General features: G+C 41.0%; 2 protein-coding genes across 4 annotated transcripts in view; one reads left to right on the top strand and one right to left on the bottom strand.

The window, feature by feature from the left end:
• The window catches only part of FRMPD4 (FERM and PDZ domain containing 4), a 562,086-nt gene that overhangs the window by 132,440 nt on the left and 405,287 nt on the right, over nucleotides 1-24,359 (bottom strand). The window lies entirely within an intron of this gene.
• On the top strand, nucleotides 23,302-23,804 carry LOC121482347 (ATP synthase subunit d, mitochondrial-like). The gene has a single exon (XM_041740252.1). The coding sequence runs from the start codon at nucleotides 23,322-23,324 to the stop codon at nucleotides 23,802-23,804; it is 483 nt and encodes a 160-aa protein (XP_041596186.1). The 5' UTR covers nucleotides 23,302-23,321.

Here is a 24,359-nt window from a genome sequence, read left to right as displayed (position 1 = left end):
TGAGCTGAAACCAAGAATCAGATGCTTAACCGACTCAGCCACCCAGGCCCCCCTCTTTATGTAGCATTTAAAAAGGATGAGAGAGGTATATGGAAAAGGTCAAGATGTACTAATTTAGCCTTTTATTAATCATATGTATGGCAAATATTTTCCCAGTTGACCTTTTAAGTTTGTTTTGGTATTTGATCCTTAATCTATTTAAATTTTGAAACAATTATTGTTAATTGCAACAGTTATTGCCAGCTAAGGTTTACAAAGCGTGACCCTTAGATAAATAAACTATGCTGGAAAATTATTTGAACTAAAAGATAAGACAATGCGATGCAAGGAATCACCAAAAGGTACCATATAGTACCTTTCTTGATTGAGTTCTCCTTCTAGCTGCTGTACATCGGTCTGCTTACCTAAAATTATTCCGAGTGCCAATATTATTTTGCTAAACAAAATGAAGCGTGATGCAGATTCAAAACATATTTTCAAAAGCACTGAGCCTCGGCGGCCTCTGGAGGGCAGCAAAGAGGCCTCTCCATTTTGTGGCTGTCATCAGATTTATTTTTTAGACAGTCTTTCCCGAACTGTAGATAATGCTTTAAATACACATAATTGGGTCATTCTTAAAACAGCCAAAGATAGGGGTGTCTGGGTTGCTTAGTTGGCCAAGCGTCTGCCTTCAGCTCAGGTCATGATCTCGGGGTCCTGGGATCGAGCCCCACGTCAGGCTCCCTGCTAAGAGGGGAGTCTGCTTCTTCTTCTCTCACTCTATCAAATAAATAAAATATTATATATAAAAAAAGGAGCCAACCCGGGTGGCTCAGCGGTTTAGCGCCGCCTTCAGCCCAGGGCGTGATCCTGGAGACCCGGGATCGAGTCCTACGTCGGGCTTCCTGCAGGGAGCCTGCTTCTCCCTCTGCCTGTGTCTCTGTGTCTCTCATGAATAAATAAATAAAATTAAAAAAAAAAAAAGGAACCTGCCTCAAGCCATCCTCTCCACGATAATCTGGCATGGCACCTCACTAAGATCCAGGGACACTGATCCTAGCATAGAGAAGACCTAAGCCCTATCATGGGCATGACAGTCCATGCTATTCCCTCCTTCCCCAAAGTTCAAGGCTTATCTACATAGAGTGGACTCGTGCTCATCATGTGTACATCATCTCATCTACTCAAACCTTCTCCAGTGCCGGTTATTTCTCGAGTTCAGCACTGGCCACACTGTATGATGATTATCTTCTCGAGCTATATTCGTTCCCTCCATGAAATAGTAAACTCTTTAGTGTAGGGCGCCCTTGGCTTATTCATTTGGTAATCCTAACACACAGTAGCCGCCAAGTGTTTAAGCAAAGGATGAGTGCACACATGCATGCACGCAGAAATGAATGGTTAGGGGGAGCCAGGAATTGTAGATTCTATTTTCTTAGATAAATCAATTCTGTGTCACAGAAACATCACAAAGAGACGGAGATATTTCACTTCAAATAAAACCCTTCTCTTAAATCGAAATGGCTCTAGGACAACCAGCCCTGGGGGGGCTGCTGGAAGAGGACTATTGTACAAATCTTTGACCTTGAAGCCTGATGTAGCCAAAGTCTACCTTCCTCAGAAACCCAGAGCAGTAAGAGTACAGTTATTTATTAGAGCTCTGACAATGGAAAACGCCAGCAGTTTTGACTGTGTCTGTGGGTGACAGAGCTAGCCGAGGGAGGAGAAATTTGTGAAGAAGGAAAAAATTGTTTCCTTCTAAATCTAGGACAAAAAGGAAAATGTACGATGGCTTATCTGTCTTTGTGGGAAGAATATACTGAAATGGAAGGAAGGAAATTAGCATTACTTCCTCTTCCCTGTGAGTAAACTTTGGGTTATGGCCAAGATAAGAATGAAGGATTTATATTGCAAGTGAGCAAAGAAAGGTGGTTTTCCCATCACTGAGCACTAGGTGAGAGCGCTGGTTTAAGGGTGTGATCTGGGGGGGGGCACAGTTTCTGCCATTTTCTAAATGATCCCCAAACACTCTTCAAACAAAAGAGTCAATTCCTAAATCCAAAGAACAGTGAACAGCTATTAACACGATCTGCTATGAAAAAAATCCCACCCTCCTGCCTCAAGGGAAAGGGGAAATAAAGATATTAGATAAATAACTTCTTATTCGTTCTCACTCCTTCAAATTTTAGAAATTTAAGACAGTTCCTCTTACGGCTGCTGCTTTTTTGTTGTTGTCTTGGAGGTCCATGGGGAAAAGTGACTTTTCCTTCATTTGTCTTCTGTCAGCACGATGAAAATAATCACACAATAAAACAATACACACACACACACACACACACACACACACACATATTATGATACTGGGTTGCGTGTGATTTTTCTGAAGTGAATCCTTTCTGTGAGAACAAAATAAGCATATTAATTTTGAGTCTTCAGGAAGGAGTCATGGTGGTAAGATTAGAAAGCATATACAGAAAACAAAATACCTAGTGTCAAGAACTGTAAAATTATTTGAAAAACATGAGTGTTCCCCAGGGTTTGCAGGAGATGGGAGCAGACGAGGTCGAGCAAAGACTCAGACCCGACAACATGCTGGGGGACCTGAAGCCCTATACAAATCCTTTGCACAGGGTGCCTGGGTGGCTCAGGAGTTGGCTCAGGGTGTGATCCTGAGGTCCCAGGATCGAGTCCCACATCGGGTGCCCCGCAGGGAGCCTGCTTCTTCCTCTGCCTGCGTCTCTCCCTCTCTCTGTGTCTCTCATGAATAAATGAATAAAATCTTCAAAGAAATAAAACATACAAATCCTTTGCACACTTGGCTACACTGGATTTCCTGCAGTTTTCTAGGCCCCGTCGTATTCACATGATCACATACGGAGTTATGTTCGGATTCTCTTGCTGGCGGACATTCTGCGTAAGACGCTGGGTCGAGCCATAGGAGACAGTTCTCAGGCCCTGGCTTGCATGTGCTCAGGAGCTTTTAGGCTTGCAGGACCCCTGACTTCGACACTCTTTCCTGGACCCCCCACCCCCCGCCCCGCACAGTTCATACACCAGCATCAAGGTCTGCAATGACTCAGTGCCCCGCCTCCAGAATGCCTGATAATGAGAAAGAAGACTGTATTTCAGATTCATGGGTTAAAGCTTCACTTCATCATTTTAATACATTTTGTACTTTGGAAAAATTTTAGGTTTGGAGAAGAGTTACAAAGATAGTGCAGAGAGTTCCAGGATACATACCCCTGGCCATTTCTCCCACTGTCAAAGCTAAGAAACCTACACTGGCATGTTCCTATGAACCAAACGCTGGGCCATATTTGGATTTTTCAGGTTTTCCCATTAATGTTCTTTTTCTGTTCCATGATGCATTTCGGGGTGCCACATCACATTCGGTTGTCACATGTCTTTAGGCTCCTCGGGTCTGTGACAGTTCCTCGCTCTTTCCTTATTTTTCATGACCTTGACAGTGTTGAGGAGTGCTGGTCGGGCATTTGATAGACTGTCTCAAGAATTGGGTTGGTCTGACATTTTTTTCATGATTAGACTAGGTCATGGATTTTTGGAAAGAGTATCGCTGTGGTGATAGGCCTTTCTTGTTACATTATGTCAGCAGTTCACGCTCTCCACATGACTTCTCGCTGCTGGTATTAACCTTGATCACCTGGGCAAGTACTGCTCGCCAAGTTTCTCCACTGTAAAGGTTGGTTGGTTTGTTCTTTCTTCCTCTGCACATTCTGCTCCTGGGCAGCAGCAAGAGAGGAAGCTCAGCTTAGACTCAAGTAGAGGGCCTGGGGGGAGGGGCTAAGCTCCACCTCCCGGAGGAGGTGGTTACACGAATTATTTGGCATTCTTTCCTAAGGAAGATTTGTACTTGTCTCCTTTCTCATTAATTTATTTCTTAAATTGTTCATTTATTTCAGTCAGGGCTCATGTCTATTTAATGTTTACTGTGGGTAGTAAGGCAATACTACATTATTATTTTGTTGCTGAAGTTTTCCAGGGATGGCCACTGGGTACTCTGTAAGGTCAGCTTCTGTGTCCCTCTGATTTGTCTTCATTTATCTATTTTTGTCAAGCATTTCTGAACGTTCCAGCACAACAAGACGCTTTGGCTCAATTTGCATTTTCCCTTGTCAGGTCCCCATATCACCATGTCTCCAAGGAGCCCTGCTTCCTTTTACTAGAAATTGGTCTAATTCGTTCAGTTTAATGCGGGCCATAGTAAGAGTCCTGTGCCTTAACCTGCCTCAATCCTACTTATCGATTCCAATGATGGCTTCTTGAGTATAAAACTCACTGAGTACCTACTTCGTAAAATATTAAATTGGGAAATTGCAGGCTCTGGGCAAGACTCATTTGGGAGGAAATCATTGCATTTATATATAGCATTAGCTCTTTCAACTAAATAGTGTTTTTGATGAGGGAGCAGAAGGCAAGCTGAGGACAGAGCATGAGCTGACCCTCCTAAGCCCCACTCCACCCCGATTCCTAGGTGGGATGTGTGAGACATGCCTCAGGCACTCCTGGCTGCCCTGAAGCCAAGGGAAGGAAAACCTCCAACTGGTTAACTAATAGAGATCACAGTCTAGCAAGACAAGAGCCTCCCTCAGTTTAGAAATGTCTCAGTGATTTGCCAAAATAAGGCATTCTTATCAATAACCTAACTTCCAGAAGGGAACTCCCAACTGTCAATGTTAATGCTTTACTAGAGGGAAAAACAACCTTAACTTGACATGGCAAGGCCTCCAGTATCTTGTGGGTCCTCTTCTGCATACAGGAATTCTTTAGAAAACCTCCCTTTTTCCTTACCTCTTACTCCCAAGTATATAATCAGTCACGTGTCACAAGCCTGGGGCAACAGATCCTTCTACCCACAGCTCTTGTCCCCTGTGATTTAATAAAACCACCATTTTGGGCAGCCCAGCTGGCTCAGCAGTTTAGTGCTGCCTTCAGCCCAGGGCCTGATCCTGGAGTCCCTGGATCGAGTCCCACGTCAGGCTCCCTGCATGGGGCCTGCTTCTCCCTCTGCCTGTGTCTCTGCCTCTCTCCCTCTCTGTGTCTCTCATGAATAAATAAATAAAATCTTTAAAAAAAAACCCTACCATTTTGCACCAAAAGACATCAAGAATTCTTTCTTGGTCATTGGCTCTGGACCCAGCCATTCTCAGCTACATTCGAGGGGATTGTCTTCATGCAAGAACACATGGCCGAAGAGTTTCGTTTTGCCAGATGAAATAAACTCTATCGATGCATGTTTTATCTTTTGTTATAATTTTACCATAAAAGAGAGATCTGAGCCGTTCAGATTTCAAAAATGTAGCCAGTTAAACTCAGGTTGTGTAAATGTGTAAATCCGCACACCTATTCCCTTCTGGAAAGCATTGAAAGGAATCGGCAAGAATGGGAAGTCAAGTTCCCCTGGGATTTCTGGTGCGCAGGTGAAGCAGATCAAAACCTAACGTTCCATGGAAATTTCCATGTTTCAGCATGGTCAGGGCTTACAGGAAAAGCCTGCTTTACAGGCACCTGCTTTAAAGGGCAGCTGAATAGCCACCCGAAGGATGGAGGGCTCCGTAATGACAAAGTCTCAGGTAGGCCTGGAGCCCTGTGTTTACATTCGATAGTGGTGAAGCAGAGACCTTTCCCTCCTCTCCCAGAGAGGATCTGTCTACATATCACAGCAGAGCGATCCTCTCTCTCGAGGGGGAAATGGATAGATGTTTTAGCAGTTCCTATCTCAGCTCTGGGGTTCATAATTCTGGAATTCATCTCCTGTGTTGGAAAGCTTCTACACATGGCGAGATACATTTGGCTTTTACTGACTTGCCCTCGGAGAACTGGGGCTCTGAGAAGAGCTTCTATGTGAGCAAACAGTCTACATCTGATCCACAGGTCTGCGGGTGGGGGGTGGTGGTGACAGGCTGATTTGTTGTTAGCTTGAGAATAACATTTTAGACTCAACTAGGAGCACAAATACCCCAAGAAAACAAGGACTGTGTTTTCATAAGCTTCCACGGTTTGGTGAGAAGATGTCATTTTTGATAATGATCTCCCCTGATTTCTCTTTGTCCATTCCATAAATGCATTAAAATATTTGGACTATCCCATAATAGCCACACTGTGGAAGGAGCCTCGGTGTCCATCGACAGATGAATGGATAAAGAAGATGTGGTCTATGGACACAATGGAATATTCCTCAGCCATTAGAAACGACAAATACCCACCATTTGCTTCGACGTGGATGGAACTGGAGGGTATTATGCTGAGTGAAGTAAGTCAATCGGAGAAGGACTAACATTGTATGGTCTCGTTCATTTGGGGAATATAAAAATTAGTGGAAAGGAATAAAGGGAAAGGAAAGAAAATGAGTGAAAATACCAATGAGGGTGACAAACCATGAGAGACACTTAACTCTGGGAAATGAGCAAGGGGTAGTGAAAGGGGAGGTGGGCGGGAGGTTCGGGTGATTGGGTGATGGGCACTGAGGAGGGCACTTGGCCGGATGAGCACTGGGTGTTATGCTAAATGTTGGCAAGTTGAACTCCAATAAAAAAAAATAAAAAAATATTTGGACTATCACCCATAATGAGAAACACCAAACATACTAAGCTCCAAGGTTTCACCTGGGAAAAATGTCTTTACTTGAATGCATGTAAATAGAAAAAAATAGGCCAAGATTTACTTCTGCCCCGACATGCTTCATGACAGATTTTAGCCAAATCAGTTTTTTCAATGGTTTTTCACTCTGGGCCTCAGCATGCAAGGTCAGTTCACAGAGGGTGTGTTTATGTGGATTTTCAACTCAATTTCCTGTGTTTCATTTTGTTTCATCTTTCAACTAACACCACTGACAGGAATAAAAGAATTAATCATAACACTTTGTACTTCTTTTGCACATTTTTTCCTCCTGAGGAGATGATAGGACTTCACACTGAGTTCCACTGAGATCGAGAAAGGAGTCTCTGAGGTAGACAGACTGCAAGTATTTTCCTAATTGTCCAGACGAGGGAAACGGAGCCACAGAGATGTTTGTGATGGCCAGGACTGGAGAACAGCAATCTGGGGCAATTTCCCAGCTATCATAGTGCACGACAGTCCAAAGTTGGATGAGATCATTGGAGTTAGGCAGCTCTTTGTAAAACAGTAAGAGGAAATCCCCCAAAGAAGACAGAAGCTTAAGAAAATAATATTTACTTACTTTTTTTAAATACAGATTTTATTTATTTATTCATGAGAGACACACAAAGAGAGGCAGACGCTTAAGCATCTGACTTTAGCTCAGGGCAAGACCTCAGGGTCTTGGGATCTAGTTGAGTGGGGAGCCTGCTTCTCCCTCTCCCCCTGTTCCTCCCCCTGCTTGTGCGCTCTCTCTCTCTCTCTCTCTCAAATAAATGAATTCTTAAAAAGAGAGAGAGAGAGAGATTCACAGAGCCACAGTTTTTTTATTCTTTTAGAATATAATGTGCCATGGTTGCTCTTTACTTTCGATCTTTATTGTATTCTTGCTTCAAGGTTAATCTTTAAAATACCATTTCCTCTGGCTCACAAAATGAGCTGCAATAGAATGCTCGGAGAGCCAGGGAAGAGCCACTGTGTTGCTCAATGATTTCAGGTTCATTGCTGTAACTACCAGAAACCAACCTGCTGCCTATAGCTTTAGTGGGGGAAAGTATGAATCTGCAAAATAATACGCACAGTTCTGCATATGCATAGTCTAGAAACAGGTTATCATTACCGTCAGATCCTCCAAAAGTATCTGGGACCCAAAGTAATAAGCCTTCGTCTAAGGCAATCTTTGTCAAGCTTTCTTGATTGTCTGTAAGGAGCCATTTTAGACATTTTTCCTAATAGCCCACACATGAAATTTCATCAAAGATTTATTGTAATATTATTTATGTACTATATTCATATCTGTGCTTTATACATGAAAAGAATAAAAGATTTTTGCCTCTAAGAAGCAATTTTTGCCCACGTTGAAGCCGCATCAGCCTCCACTGAGAATGCCCAGTCTATAGGGTCACAACCAAATCCCTCTATTTGGTTCACTGCCTTTACCTTCTGCTCATTCCAGCACTAACCAAGCCCAAGCTGGCAGTTGATCAGGGGCATCGTCCTCCAGCCTTCCAGCCTGAAATTCCCCTGCACAATCGTATCTTCCATTGGTCCAGCAACTCCATGACGTTCATATTAGATGCTTTTACTGGCTCTTCCTCCAAATACCTAAAGGTGTTTCCATCTCAACAATTTATTCATGGCATCATCAGCTTTGGCTTGGCTGTCTCTTCTCCTTGGAACTCTCCTTTCTTTCCATGACATAGATCAGGAAAATATATACTAGAGCCATGGCATCATTTTTATGCTTCTATTTTAAATAGCAGGTAGACAGCTAAGTGACTTTGCCAGGCACATTCCTCCTTCTCAAAAGTTTTCCTCTGAAGAAGCACTTGGCACCCCTTTAACTCACGTCTTTGTTGAGGTGACCCCCAACATTTGGCTCCTGTGGCAGCCACACGATGTAGGTCTAGACAATGACCACATCCCACCAAAGCCAGTGACATAATTTGCGGGATATGGTTTATTTTAGTTTATTTTTTAAAGATTTATTTATTTTAGAGAGAGTACGAATGCATGAGTGGGAGGTGGGGGGCAGAGAGAGGGAGAGACAAGCAGACTCCCTGCTGAGCCTACTCCAGGTGCCATCAAGACCTGAGCTGAATTCAAAAGTCAGCTGCTCAGGGCACCTGGGTGGTTCAGCGGTTGAGCGTCTCCCTGTGGCTCAAGTCATGATCCTGGAGACCGGGGATCAAGTCCCACATCAGGCTCTCCACAGGGAGCCTGCTTCTCCCTCTGCCTGTGTCTCTGCCTCTCTCTCTGAATGCCTCATGAATAAATAAATAACATTTTCAGGGAAAAAAAAAAAAAGTCAGCTGCTTAACTGACTGAGCCACCCAGTTTAAAATGAAAATGCAGGGTGCTTGGCTGCCTCAGTCAGAATAATACACAAATCTTGATCTCGGGGTCAGAAGTTCGAGCCACACACACGGAATAGATATTAGTAAAAAAAAATAAAATGAAAATGTAGGACTCCTCATACAAAAAGTAATATGGATTTCAACACGGTAACAGCAGAGGATTAGAGCAAGCATGGGAACCTTCTACAAGCAGGGACCGCAAAGAGTGCACATCTAGGAGGTTAGCCCGGCATCCCACGCGTCCCCCCACAGTTAATGATTCAGGAATGGACACCCAAGATATCAAGATTGTTAGACCTATACACTTTGTGCAGGAGGGAGGACGGAGAAAGAGAAACACTCTTGCTGCCAGATCCAAAGTTGGCAACATGAATCCCTGAAACTGATGGTGGTCCTTGAAAATCAAGCCAGCCCAGAGGGAAACTCAGCAGGGAGAAAGCATAGATACTGAGCCCTGGTAACATTATTGGAGGCCCTGGGTCCAGACCTACTGCTGGAAATGAGCCCCCAAAGATCCTCTTCGTTCTCAAAACACTTTGAGTTGGAATTTCTGTCATTTGCAACCTGAAGAGCCGTGACTAACAAAAAACTATGTTTTAGGGCTGTAGGTGGATGGAATTAACATGGTACCTAGAACAGATAAATATTAACTGCTATAATTATAATGATTGATACTTCAAACTCCAGAAGCACTTCTGCACTTGAGATGCATCACACACACTGCTTTACACTGTTGATTAGGTTTATGACGACCACATTTAAAGCTTTTTGAGAATACAGGTTATTTAAAAAAATATTTCACAAAATCTAAAATGATGACTTGAATAAGATATACTCATAAATATGTCAATATGATTGTGTTAAAAAATAGGATGTGAATTGATTCCTAATTTACTAATCTGGAGGAAAATTAAGTATAGATAAGCGTATTTAAAATATGTGATTTCATTCGACAGAAACAGAAAATTCTGAGGCACAACACAAAATTTGTGAAGTTTCTAATTTCTTAGGATCGTAGCGAAGGCACTTTTCCAGGTAATTAAATCCATTGGGAATATGAGATTGAACTGGAAAATATATTTTAACCTATTTATATCTTTTTGAAAAATTATTTCAACTATGAATGTTACACTGAATTATTGCAGTCTTCAACTAATTGAAAAGGGAGACTATCTGTAAATTTTTAGGCACTTAAGACCTATAAATTTCCTGAAGGCCTTGGAAAGTAAAAGTGGGTAAAAGCAATATTCACAGTTTCCATTTGACTGAGAAATTAATGGTGGAGCTGTCAAAAAAGATGAGGGAACATGTAAACACAGGGATGGTACAAAAATGATACACCAATTATTGTCTAGACACTTGTCATGTCATATTTATAAAAAATAGCAAAAATTTGAGAATCACTGTACATAATAAATATTTACAGCTAATGGAACTGAATTTTGTTAGCTCCAAAATTTTATTTTCCTGTTATTCTTAGTAGGGTTTTCCAAAAGTCATACCATTGCTTTTTTATGTTTTCAAGAAATCATTTCCATTTTTTCCTAAAATTAAGAATCAATGTTATGAATGCAAAATACTGTAAAGTCTAGTCAACATCCCTCCTTTGAGGTCCATCAGTAGATGTGGGTCTGTTTTGGTTCCTTGGAAATTCCTTCTTGCCGACTCTCCTTTTCCTCTATCAATCCAGGCTGTTTATCTTTGCATATCCACGAGATCTCAACTTGGTTATATGTGGTTTTGGCAACTCTAAAATAAACGAACCTCAGATAAGAGAACAGAATCATATATTTGAATACAGATTTTGACAAGTGAAAAATATTAATTACAAAAATCACAGGCCCTTATATTTAAAGGGGAGCAGTTTGCACCTGTGCATATACTGCCTGTTATTTTATTGTGAGAGTTAAATCAATATTTTCTTCAGTGGATTTTGAAAAAAGTACTGTGAATTGTTCCTTAATAAATTTTGTCGCTTCCTCGCTCAATAAAAGCTCTATTTGAATGCACTGTAATTGCAATGCATTTCTAAAAGAAAACTCTATTTTCTCTCTGAACTAGATCTTGGGTTTACTGCACTGAAAACAGGAAGGGCATATCGAAAATAGAGTAGATGTTTTTTATTCTTCCGAGAACAATATCTAATTTGAACACATCAGCTTTCTCTTCCCTAAATTTAAAATTTAAAGTAATTGCTCAACCAAGCAAGTCACAAGTGCCCAACACTGTATGAGTTTCTGTAACTAAATGCTTGTTTGAGGAAGGTAGTTTTGCTCGAATAAGAGTTATATGAATATTTCAACAGAAGAAGCAATTATGCCCTAACTGGAAGGTTCTTCTACCACTTTTCCAAACCTCCTCATTCTTATTAACTATTTCTCCTTTACCTATTCCTTTAAGTAATTCTGTCCATTCCACTGCTATTTCTCTTTTTGCTATTATTTTCTCAAATGTACTTTACTACTGATATGCTAGAAGGTATGTCTATTACCAATACACCATTTCTCAACCCAAATCTGGCAGGGTGTAGGATGTACAGCCCAAATAACTTTTCTTTGCTTTAGAATTATCCTGGATAATGGATAGGCAAATTTTGTCAGTTTCCTTTTTTTTTTTTTAAGGATTTATTTATTTATTCATGACACACACACACACACACACAGAGGCAGAGACATAGGTAGGCAGAGGGAGAAGCAGGCTCCCTGCAGGGAGCCCGATGCGGGACTCGATCCCGGGACTCTGGGGTCATGCCCTGAGCCAAAGTCAGATGCTCAACTGCTGAGCCACCCAGGTGTCCCAAATTTCATCAGTTTCCAAATGGAAAATTCTGCTACTTAATTTGTTCCTCTTGGTTCAAATGTTGATGCCAAGATAAAATTCTTTTTTTTTTAAAAGATTTTATTTATTTATTCATAGAGACACATAGAGAGAGAGACAGAGACACAGGCAGAGGGAGAAGCAGGCTCCATGCAGAGGGCCCGACATGGGACTTGATCCAGGGTCTCCAGGATCACACCCTGGGCTGCAGGCGGCGCTTAACTGCTGCGCCACTGGGGCTGCCCCAAGATAAAATTCAAGAAAGAAAAATCTATAAAGTAGTACTAAGGAGGTTCAGTCTCTCAGAGGAAGTCTCTAAAAATGTGCCACTTTGGCAAGAGGAGTATTTTGAGCTGAAGGTAACTGAGACCCTATGGGCCAAACACAAACCTCTGCCTCTCCCTTAACTATCTAGCAAAATCTGAATTGGGATCTTTTCTAGAATGAGATTGATTACCAGAGATCCATTTTATCTGAGTGACCCATACGTATGGAAGGGCAAACATGAATTACTGCACATCTGCTCTACATCTTATTGCTCCGTGAGGTGCCATCCTACCCTCTGAAGCCCCAGGACCCTATCCTGTTGCTCAGCTGAGGATGGCATTGATGCTTCATTTTATATTTCTGTCATTGAACTTCTCAAATATGAGGGGTTCCTGTATGAATGAAGTTAAATTTGACTTGTTAATCTGTCTCACAACAATTTAGTTCTCAGGCCAGCCGGAAAAACCTTTGCAGGGTAGAGAAAATTTCTTGCTCCCCAGCCTTTTCATGCCCTGAACTTGCCCTTTTCATCCTGGGAGGGTATTTAAATGCTGTCCTTATTTGAACAAATCCATTTAATAACTAAGCCTGATGTTTCCCAAAAGACATTACTTTTGCTTAGCCTTCTTATGTGTAAGGGAAAAAACTATGCATTTTGTCTGCTATCTCCTGTTGAAGAAAGTTGACATGTATCATGCTACAACAGGCATCATTTAGCAAAAAAAAAAAAAAAAAAACTGTTTATATTTTAAAGGCAGATAACTTCCTGAAGATATGTCTCGAATTAAAAACATAAAATGTCTGGTTTTCATTATAACCTTGTACTTGCAGAGACAGGTAAGAGTGTTGCTATTGTTTTGTTTACAAGACAACAAGGATGGTCATCTAAATGTCTGAAGGCCCTTTTCTTTTCTCTTTCTTTTTATCAATGGCTTGTTAGGCAGGAATCTATTCTTGTTCACTTCCAGATTATGTGCTTTCAAGTGTTTTTAAAGGGAGAGCATAGGACAGTTTTGCATGATCAATCAACCTTGTGAGATCAAATGAAATGCATGCAGGTTAATTGCAGCCCAAGAAGGAATGTACAAATGGCAGCCATTATTGTCACTCATGAATGCTTTGGTTGGTGACTTTGGGGAAGAATGTGCAAAGTTTGACATCCTGTTCATCTCCAATTGTACAATGTGGTGGTAAAAGACTGGCTTTTTGGTATCTTTCAGACTTAGGATAGACTAAAAAGGAGACCTGATGTTAAGTATGTCTTTGGTTGACTTCATCTCCCTGAGACTGTTGTCTCTTTCCCCAAAATGGGGGAAATATGTCTAATCCAGAAGATGATGATAAAATTAAATAAGCTTACTGAATACTACAGAACTTGATCCATAGAAGACTTCCAATCCTGATTTACCGTCTTCTCCTAAAAAAATCTCTGCTCCCCCAGCTTTTAAAAATATTTATTTTAGAGAGAGCGCGCGCATGAGTGGGAGGAGCAGAGGGAGAGAGAATGCTAAGCCAACTTTGTGCTGAGCCCTACAGGGACTCCATCATGGGACCTTAACTCAGATCAGGATCTCAGCCAAAACCAACACTTGGACAGTTAACCAACTGCGCCACTTAGGTGCCCCTCATTGTGCCTATTTCTCATTGCACTTCGTTGAGGCACTGATGAAGGTGTTTCACAATGACCTGGAACAAGCCAACCATCAGATCAGAAAAGTTCTGATATCAACAGAATACACCAAAGAACACACTCGACAAGACCTTCACCTGCCCATGAGCATGGGCTGAACACATACTGACGCTCCACCTGTGATCGCACGCTCCCTGCCTGCACTGACTGCCCTAGAGCTTTCCTATCAACTCTAGGTGTCCATCTTGCAGGCAGAGAAGTCAGTTGTTGAGGTTTGGGCCTGCCACCTCCTCCAGACACAGGCACCCGAAATAAATCTCTGGCTTTCTCTTCTCCAAACCTCATTTCTTGAGTTATTGGTTTCTCTTGTGATAAATTTATTTGGCTACATTCTTGGCAAACCCAGCCAGGGGCTATGCTTTCGATTTGTCTAGACCCCTTGGGATTCCCTAGGACAGAGCAGTCTGCTGTGGCAGCTACAGGGCTCACCAAATCAATTCGATTTCTGAGTTAGCAGCTGTGATAGATCATTCCACAACAAATAGAGTACAAGAGTTACTACTAGGCCAAGGCTAGGATTTGAAAAACAAGAACTCCTTTGTTAACCTTTTCTTCACATATAAACCACCATATTCAACATTTGGGCAGCTCCTGAAGACACAGAGGGCCTTGCATTGGAGATTAGCAACTCTTGGAATCAAAAATACCACTCTTTCAGAGCATATCTAATTTGTCAAAGATGCTGGCTAAAGAAGTATGTTTGTATAGGACAAAAATTTGTATAAAATACTCCCTCGATCATATTTTTTGACATGAACATAAACACAAGCTAAAGTATAACATTAAATATAAACATACATACATATATATATTTATCACTGTTACTAACTTTTTTAAAGCAGGGTTAACTACTTGCCAAATTCTAAAACATGTATGTCTTTTAATATGTTCTTTGTACTCAGATGCAATGAAACGCCGGGACACCTGCACCCCGATGTTTCTAGCAGCAATGTCCACAATAGCCAAACTGTGGAAGGAGCCTCGGTGTCCATCGAAAGATGAATGGATCAAGAAGATGTGGTTTATGTATACAATGGAATATTCCTCAGCCATTAGAAACGACAAATACCCACCATTTGCTTCGACGTGGATGGACCTGGAGGGTATTATGCTGAGTGCAGTAAGTCAATCGGAGAAGGACAAACAGTGTATGTTCTCATTCATTTGGGGAATATAAATAATAGTGAAAGGGAATATAAGGGAAGGGAGAAGAAATGTGTGGGAAATATCAGGAAGGGAGACAGAACATGAAGACTCCTAACTCTGGGAAATGAACTAGGGGCGGTGGAAGGGGAGGAGGGCGGGGGGTGGGGGGGGAATGGGTGACGAGCACTGAGGGGGACACTTGACGGGATGAGCACTGGGTGTTTTTCTGTATGTTGGTAAATTGAACACCAATAAAAATTAATTTATTAAAAAAATAATAATAATATGTTCTTTGTTTTATAAATATACAAAGGCAGAAACTCATAAAAATGAAAATGCCCCAAGGATAACTATTGACACCCCCCCCCATATGTGAAATTATGAAGGAGGCCTCTGAGGTCCCTGATGCAAATTTTTCAATAAAAAAACCCCTGACCCCACAGCTTCTTGGGTCAGGTCACTATTTTTTTTTCTGGAATCCCCTCAAAATGTCATCATGGTAGAGAAATACTCATTACAGGGCTTTGGAAAGCTGCAGTCAGATACATTTTTCAAGGGCACTGATGTTTGTAAACATCCTTTTAAATGGAATAACAAGATATATTTGCATCTGTCCTCCTAGAATACTGACAAGGCCAGGATACAAAATGAGACTGTTGCAGCAAGACTTTGGCTTCACAGACCTAGAATCACTCAATATTTTAAAAAATGATGTTTACCATAATACTGATTTAAAAAAAATTTAGTTTAACAAGAGAAAGGAAAATACAATCATGTAGTTTTACATATTGCTGAGTGGGTCATAAATTAGGCACTCAACTTTCTGGAAGCAAATGTGGAGGGAAATCTAGCCAGGTTACAACTCAAAGTGTCTAGAAGATAAAACTCAGAGCATTATTTAAATGCTTAAATTAAACAGATGTTTCTCCTGAAATGCTTCTCAAGGTAGTGGACACAACCGAGACTCCAGCTTTCTTGCACTCAGTCATTAATTGAGCAGGACCTGGGCCTGTGAGTTCAGTGCCAACTACAGCTTTGGCGAGTTTGTGCAAAGACCTGGGGCCCAGGGTCAGGGGCAATGATTTGAAGGCAATCCCATGTGGAGGAGGTTGCTGCAGGTAAAAATAGAGGACCAGATGTCCTTTTTTGGAATATGGATAAATGTCACGAAGTTAGTGCACTATTTGTAGTAGGATGAGACTAGAACCAACCCAAATGTCCGTTAGCATTCTCTGCAGTTGCAAAATAAAACAAAGACCGCTCCTTTATTTCTCTAGTAAGTGATCTCCAGAATATAAGGTAAAATGAAAAACATGGTGGAACAGAGCATGTTGAATATGCAACTGTTTATTTTAAAACCAAAGATAAGTAGTAAATTAATGAAACGAGGAGGCCATTAGACTAGCCTGGCTCTAATGCCAAAGGCAGCCTACTTAAGCAAACCAAAATCTAAGCCTTTAAATGCCATAAGTTGATAAAGTCAAAACATTAAGAACAATCAAACACAGAGCCAAGTAGGCTTTACACTACGGCCAATCAATGATTTTCTGACATTCTTCTGCCTTTTGTCTAGAAGTCCTTGCCCAGTGCCCGTCACTGGAGTGCTCCAAACTACTTCTGGTTTGGCATGTCCCAACTGGAATTGATTTTTGTTATAATAAACTCATTTTTTTTAATGTGCCTCAGTTTATCCATAATCAAAGGATGGAATAAAAACTAGAAAAAAATTAAAGTATTACCTCTGAGGAGAGACTGAAGAAGGTGGAATGGACAGAGAAAACATTCCACCTTTGTATATGCACAACATTTCACCTTTGAATACATCTCATTTTGGAGATGGTGCACCGGGACCAGGTACAGGTTTTAAAAACTTATAGAACAAGATTAAATTTAAAAAGGAATTTCTAGGGCAGCCCGGGTGGCTCAGCAGTTTAGCGCCGCCTTCAGCCCAGGGCATGATCCTGGAGACCCAGGATCAAGTCCCACATCAGGCTCCCTGCAAGGAGCCTGCTTCTCCCTCTGCCTGTGTCTCTGCCTCTCTTTGTGTCTCTCATGAATAAATAAATAAAATCCTTTTTTTTAGAAAAGGAACTTCAATGAATAAAAGCAAAGTGAAAGAAAAGAACATAACTGGGAATTGAATTGGTAAAGTGTAAAGAAAGGAAACATTTCAATTAAATTTAAAGCACAGAAATGCAACTAAACATCTCTAGTTAGTTGTTCCATAGGAGAGAATAAAATAAAATATAGAAAAATATTCCCCAAAACACAAATGTAGAGGATGTTATATAAGAAAAACTAATATATAAATATGTGGTACTATTTATGTACTGTATTCACATATATTATGCTCACTATAAAGGAGGGCAGCTACACTCACAAAGAGATATATATGAGCACGCATGTAGGGGAGCATTATGTGGATCGAGAAGGATTAATGTTCTACGAATTGAGGAGTAATATGAAATCAATCTTCCTCACCCACAAACCAAAAGAAAAAAAAAAGGCTGTGAACATATAGAGAACATTTTTTTTTTTTTGCTACATCATTTGCCTCTGAAAATGAATACTCTTCAACAAATGGGTTGGAAAACTGCATTCAAAGTTGAAGCTACAAACACAGTACTATGGTTCTTGCACTTGGCATGCTATCATGCAATATTTAATACTACACCTCAGTGAATCTGAAATCAGTCTATTCTGTGGAAAAACATCAGATATAGTGCTGTCATTTATTTACTTATTTTATTTGTATAAGTTTTACTCTTCAAGGAAGATGCTTTCACCTTTAAGATCATTTTGTGGGAGTTTAGTCCTGGAATTGGAGCTTGGTTATATTCCACACCTGACATAGAACTAACTCTACCCTAGAATAGTGATAGAACTAATTGTTGACCAATAGCATCGATTTGAATTATGGTTTGAAAAACTCAAGACTACACTTCTACTATATACCTGTTACTTTGTAATGTGTTATACCTCCTTCCTGTTGGAAAAGTATTTCCCCAACTTCCAAAATGCTCCACTTAAGAAAGACATACATGCAATTTCTAACTAAAATTGACCCTGTCACAGGTAAATATTTAAGCTAGGAAAACAAAAAATTATACATTCTCAGGTTAAGAGATGTAAGTCTCAGGGGCACAGGGGTGACTCAGTACTTGAGCATCTGCCTTTGGATCAGGTCATGATCCCAGAGTCTTGGGATCGAGTCTCTGAGGAGAGCCTGCTTCGCCCTCTGCCTATGTCTCTGTCTCTCATGAATAAATAAATAAAATCTTTTTTTTTTAAAAAAAAAGAGAGAGAGATGTAAATCTCACTGATTTTATGTATTAGATGCATTATTTCCCTCATCGTTATTCTGGTAAACTGACTGCATGTAATACAGTTTTATAAGTAAATCAGAGCTCAGGAAGATAGTATGTGGACTACTATGAAAAAAAGGGGGGTTTCTAAGATTCAAAGGATTGGGAAAACCCTGAGTTGAAGGGCATGGAAATGATTTCTTTATTCAGAACATAAATGATAAAGAGCATTGTGATTCTCCAAAAAAAGGCGGAGGAGAGGCAAAGTTTTCCAAACTTCTATTCCTTGGAAGCCTTTACTTTCAGAGAGTTTGGGAAATGTTGGTATATTGGCGCATGGATACTGTTCAACAATAGGTATGGAGAGCTAGCAGCATGGAACCCAATAAATCTTTTTGTAGCTCTGACTCAGAACCAAATGCAGAGGTTGACAAATTCAGAGAAGAAACGTAAGTCTGTCTACATAGATACATTCTGGGCTTTTGTATTAAAATAACCTTATACAAAATACAAAATTGTAAGAATTAATTAAGAAAATGAAGCTTAATTTCAGCTATAGAATATAAATGAAAAAGATCTACAATTTGAGTAATCTAATTTAATGGAAAATTTTAAAAGTTATTATTATACGAGAAGCAGAATTTTGAATTCTCATTGTAGGAATCAGATTTGTGAAATAAATGACATTTTTCCTTTACAGAATTTTCCAAAGAGGAGGCTGGCGTCGTTAGTAGTTCTGAGCTCCCCTGGGAGAGAAAAGCTATGGGGTGGGGTGGGGGTGGGGTGAGGGCGGAACCCATAACTCCCTATGAGGTCCCTATCACCAACATACACAAAACAACCTATGGAATTCCTACTACTATTGGCTAGAAGTGATGGCTTTTTAAAAAATCTGATAATCTGAGTACTTTTGTATGTGTGGTCGCCTTCATTTGTGTGTGTGTGTGTGTGTGTGTGTGTGGTCACCTTCAGCAAAAGGCTTATTTTGCTAGCTGCAGCTCTATCTTCCTTATGCTGCATGTGAGATCCCCAAGGAGATAATAGGAAGTTTTTCAGAACTAAAACTTCTGCAAAAATTAAAAAAAAAAAAAATCAAGCTGGAACTCCGAAGGAAAGCAGCCTCCTTACGAACCTTTACCATCCCGGGCACTATCCATGGTTCTGAGCTCCTCCAAGGGAAACTCCTAACGAAGAGTCACATCCTGAGCTGGGCTGCCCAGGCCTTATTTGCTTTCATTGAATTCCAGTCTATTTTTTGCTTCTCAAAAATGTATTAGCTAACCACTTCCCAGACCCATGCCTTCCTCATGATGATCGAAACCCACATCTTCTGCCTGATGCGACCAGACGCGACACTGGCTACTATATCCTGTCAGTAGCTGGTCTCCTGTCCATTCAATTGTTGACTGTGTGCCATGCTCTAGACTAAGCTGCCGAGTTCCCTCCGGTTCCCATCAGATTACTTCTCATTCAAGCAATCCACAGAGTGGTGGAGAAAATACCAGAAAAGGAAGCCATAACGGAGTGACACTCTTTAATGAGAACCAAAGGACAGTTTAGGGTAGGATGCACTGCAGTTATACTAGATGTCATCATGTTGGCATGTGGCCAAACGGGTGAAAGGCACAGAACTGTGAAATCCACAGAACTGGATAGGATTCCAGACTGTTGCATTTAGCAGTTACATGACTTTGGGCAAGTCAACTTATCAAATTTCAGAAAGCGTTAAACAACAATGTTGCAATAATTGAATGACATGAGGAGGGAATGCATAACCCAGAGAGATGGACTAGTACACAACTAAAAGGCCCTCTTTATGACCCTCTCTAGGGTCGTGACACCTCTTATAAAAGCCTTCTCATTTAAACTAGTCTTTTTTTTCTGTTTCACAATGTTCAGATATCAATGAGATAACTTCATTGTTAGTTAGTGATCTCTTTTGACATCTTGAATTTCAATAATAATTATGATGATGATAATATAGTGGATCAGTATACCCAATGGGGCAAAATTTCTTTTCAGGATAACCACACTAAGAAGCTAATTAAACCTAAAACAAACAGAATCTTAAGGTCTACATTTTCTACTATTATAGAATTAATAAAGATATATATGAGAGATACTTAGAAATTTGTAAAGATCATACTTGTGAATGTGTAATTTACAATTCTTGTAATGAAAAAAGGGCCCCTGGTTGGCTCACTCAGTAGAACTTGCAACTTTGGATGTCAGGGTCAGGAGTCTGAACCCTATGATGGGTTGAGAGATAACTTCCAAGAAATAAAATAAAACAAAATAAAAATAAATAAATATATAAAATAAAATACTTGTAATGAAAGAAAATTTCTTGTAAAGTACCTTTGGCAAGTTTTAATCCCTGAAAAGTGATTTGCATCTAGAGGTTATTAAAATGGACAAGATAGGGGCATGTGGGTGGCTCAGTGGTTGAGCATCTGTCTTTGGCACAGGGTGCAACCCTGGGGTCCTGGGATTGAGTCCCACATAGGGCTCCCCACAGGGAGCCTGCTTCTCCCTCTGTTTGTGCCTCTGCCTCTCTGTCTCTCATGAATAAATAAATGAAATCTTAAAAAAAATGGACAAGGTACAGTTAGAAATTTTGATCCCAGAGTCCTTCATTAAAGGATTATGTGTTTTTGTCATTTATAATCTTTTATTCTTTGATGAATTATCCTATCCTGCACCAACCTACTTAATTGTTAAAGTTCACATTGTTACTGCAAAAGCCATACCTTATCTCTGGAGAGAAGGTAGAAAATATAGATTAAAAAAAATCACACCGAAGAATATTTCTATATTCCATTGTTAATGTTTTGCTGTAGAGACAGCAACATGTGTTTTCAATTTTTACTCTATATTTAAAAAAGATTTTATTTATTTATTCATGAGAGACACACAGAGAGAGAGGGAGAGAAAGAGGCAGATACACAGGCAGAGGGAGAAGCAGGCTCCATGCAGGGAGCCCGACGTGGGACTCGATCCCAGGTCTTCAGGATCAGGCCCTGGGCTGAAGGCGGCGCTAAACTGCTGAGCCACCTGGGCTGCCCAATTTTTATTCTATTTTTGCACTATTTTGTTTTAAAATTTTTATAGAAATAAATGGAATCACACGTCCTGTATACTTTTTTAGCCCTTATCATTATGCCATAAACCTTTTGTCATATTGAAAATTCTTTATAAAACAGCTTGTAAAAATGTCTACCGCACATTTATATTTAATGTTTACTGTAATGTTGGGTATTAAGTGTGCTTACCGTTCACTCTAATGTGAAAATTATCCCCCAAATTATTTTTATATAAAAATTATTTCTATATTCATAATTATATCCAAAAGATTATAATCTTTGAAGTAGTTCTAGTGGGCCAAAAAATGAATTATTTTTTTAATTACTTGTATCATTTATAGTATTGCAGCAGTAATTTTCCACCACAAGATTCTCAAAATCCGGGGATCCCTGGGTGGCGCCGCGGTTTGGCGCCTGCCTTTGGCCCAGGGCGCGATCCTGGAGACCCGGGATCGAGTCCCACATTGGGCTCCCAGTGCATGGAGCCTGCTTCTCCCTCTGCCTGTGTCTCTGCCTCTCTCTCTCTCTCTGTGACTATCATAAATAAATAAATTTAAAAAAAAAAGTTAAAAAAAAAGATTCTCAAAATCCTTAATAATTGACCTCTAAATCATAACTCCATATAAATTCATTTATCCATGTACTTTAAGTTTCCAAAAACATTTATCTCACATAAGACACCAAAGAGTGGCAACGTTCAAAGCTCTAGGCACTTAGCATTACTTCATTGAGATACTTTTATTTGGGACGCCTGGGCGGCTCAGCGGTTGAGTGTCTGCCTTGGGCTCAGGGCGTGAACCTGGGGTCCTGGGATCAAGTCCCACATGGGGCTCCCTGCGGTGAGCCTGCTTCTCCCTCTGCCTGTGTCTCTGCCTCTCTCTCAGTGTCTCTCATGAATCAATAAATAAAATCTTAAAAAAAAGAGAGAGAGATTTTTGGTTGAGGCAGGAGCCAGGTCATATCTGACATCAAATGTTACTTCGCTAAGTTTTGGTGAGAATGCCAGTGTTTAAAGGTGTAGGGCATGGAGAAGCAACTCATTTATACGTTAGAGCAGAGACTCATCTATACGTTTAGGCATTTTCTTGGTCAGAGCTGAACAGAGGTGGAGGGAGATGTCATCACTGCCTCAGCTGCAAGGACAGCATAATAGTTGCCACTCTACCCATGGTCCATGGGCATTCACCCCACAGTGTTTAGTTCTTTCTGCCTCAGGGTATTTATTCTGGTGACAGGGTCACCTCAGCCTGAGAGTAGCACAAGTAATTGTCAAGGTGTTAATGCTTCCAAGTAGTTGTCCTTCCATCAATGCTAATACCATGGGGCCTGCCCCTCCTTTGGCAGAACTCTGAGTCTTGTTCTATACTGGCTCTAGCGTTCCCCGAGGAAGGTGGAGTCTACAGGAGCCATGTATTTGATAACACATCTTCTGCTCACTCCCTTCCCTGTGTGTGTGTGTGTGTGTGTGTGTGTGTGTGTGTGTGTGAGAGAGAGAGAGAGAGAGAGAGAGAGACAAAGGAGAGAGAAAGAGAGAAATAGGATACATCTTTCTTAATACATCAGCTGAGTAAACATTTGAGGAAGACAATGAAGTGAGCCACAATTATTTATTTCTTCTCCAGCTTGCCACCATTGGGGTCGTAGCCAGGTCTTTGCTATTAAAATGCTACTCTGAATATTTTTGTACATTTTTTATTTTTTAAAGATTTTATTTATTTATTTATTTGAGAGAGTGAGTGGGGGGGAGGGGCAGCAGGAGAAGGAGAAGCAGGCTGCCCACTGACCAGGGAGCCCGATGTGGGGCTCCATCCCAGGACCCCGGGATCATGACCTGGGCCGAAGGCAGATGCTTCACCACCTAGCCACCCAGGCACCCCACAATCTCTTAACATACATAGGCAAGAGCCTCTCACTACTAAATACTTCTGCTAGATGTTACATTCCTCATTTATAGAGACTACATTATTTCAGGCAGGGGAGGTACACTCTGCTTAGGAATGGATCCAAAGTATCCCTCTCGGCTGTGGACTGTGGGCCGCTGGGGTCCGTGAAGGATCTCAAGATGGCTGGGCGAAAACTTGCTCTAAAAACCATTGACTGGGTAGCTTTTGGGGAGATCATACCCCCAAACCAGAAGGCCACTGCCAACTCCCTGAAATCCTGGAATGAGATGCTTACCTCCAGGTTGGCTACTCTTCCTGAGAAACCACCTGCTATCGACTGGGCTTACTACAAGGCCAATGTGGCAAAGGCTGGCTTGGTAGATGACTTTGAGAAGAAGTTTAATGCCCTGAAGGTTCCTGTGCCAGAGGATAAATACACTGTCCAGGTGGATGCTGAGGAAAAAGATGTGAAAAGCTGTGCTGAGTTTTTGTCCCTCTCAAAGGCCAGGATTGAAGAATATGAAAAAGAGCTGGAGAAGATGAAGAACATAATTCCATTTGATCAGATGACCATTGAGGACCTGAATGAAGTCTTCCCAGAAACCAAATTAGACAAGAAGAAGTATCCCTATTGGCCTCACAAGCCAAATGAAAATTTATAAACTTGAGTTGAGGAGAAAGCCCTGGCCCTCATATTATAAACATTGGACATTAAAAATAATGATATGGAAAAAAACCAAAAAAAACCCCCAAAACCCAAAGTATCCCTCTCAGTCAATACCTTAAGACCCTCCCAGGCAGCTGAATTTGGAGTCTAGCCCTCTAGTCCCCCAGAAGATGCATTTGGTCTTCCTGGAGCCCTCCTGCCTAACGGGACACCAGCGAAGATCTCAAGAACCACTGTCCCAATGAGACAAGCAAACCCTCAGGCTCAAGGCCTTTGAGCGAGCCCTGGCAGGGGAAGCTAGCGGGGGCTTGCAAGGAGGTGCCGGCAGCAGGGTCCTGAAACTGAGGATTGGGCTGTCTGGCACCTTCTGAGTGGGAGAACCCGGTGCACTAGCTCCAGCAATGGGAGGGAGACGAATTTGTTTTTCAAAATGCCAATATTGATTGAGGATTTATAATAATAGAGACGTTGGGCCCGAAAGCTTCCTGTGCACTAAAGCAGAGATTGGCAAACTTCCTGAAAAGGTCCAGAGAGTATTTTAAGCTTTGTA

This window comes from Vulpes lagopus, chromosome X (assembly GCF_018345385.1).
Source record: "Vulpes lagopus strain Blue_001 chromosome X, ASM1834538v1, whole genome shotgun sequence".
Classification (NCBI taxonomy): domain Eukaryota; kingdom Metazoa; phylum Chordata; class Mammalia; order Carnivora; family Canidae; genus Vulpes; species Vulpes lagopus.
This window is presented reverse-complemented; position numbering and strand designations above follow the sequence as displayed.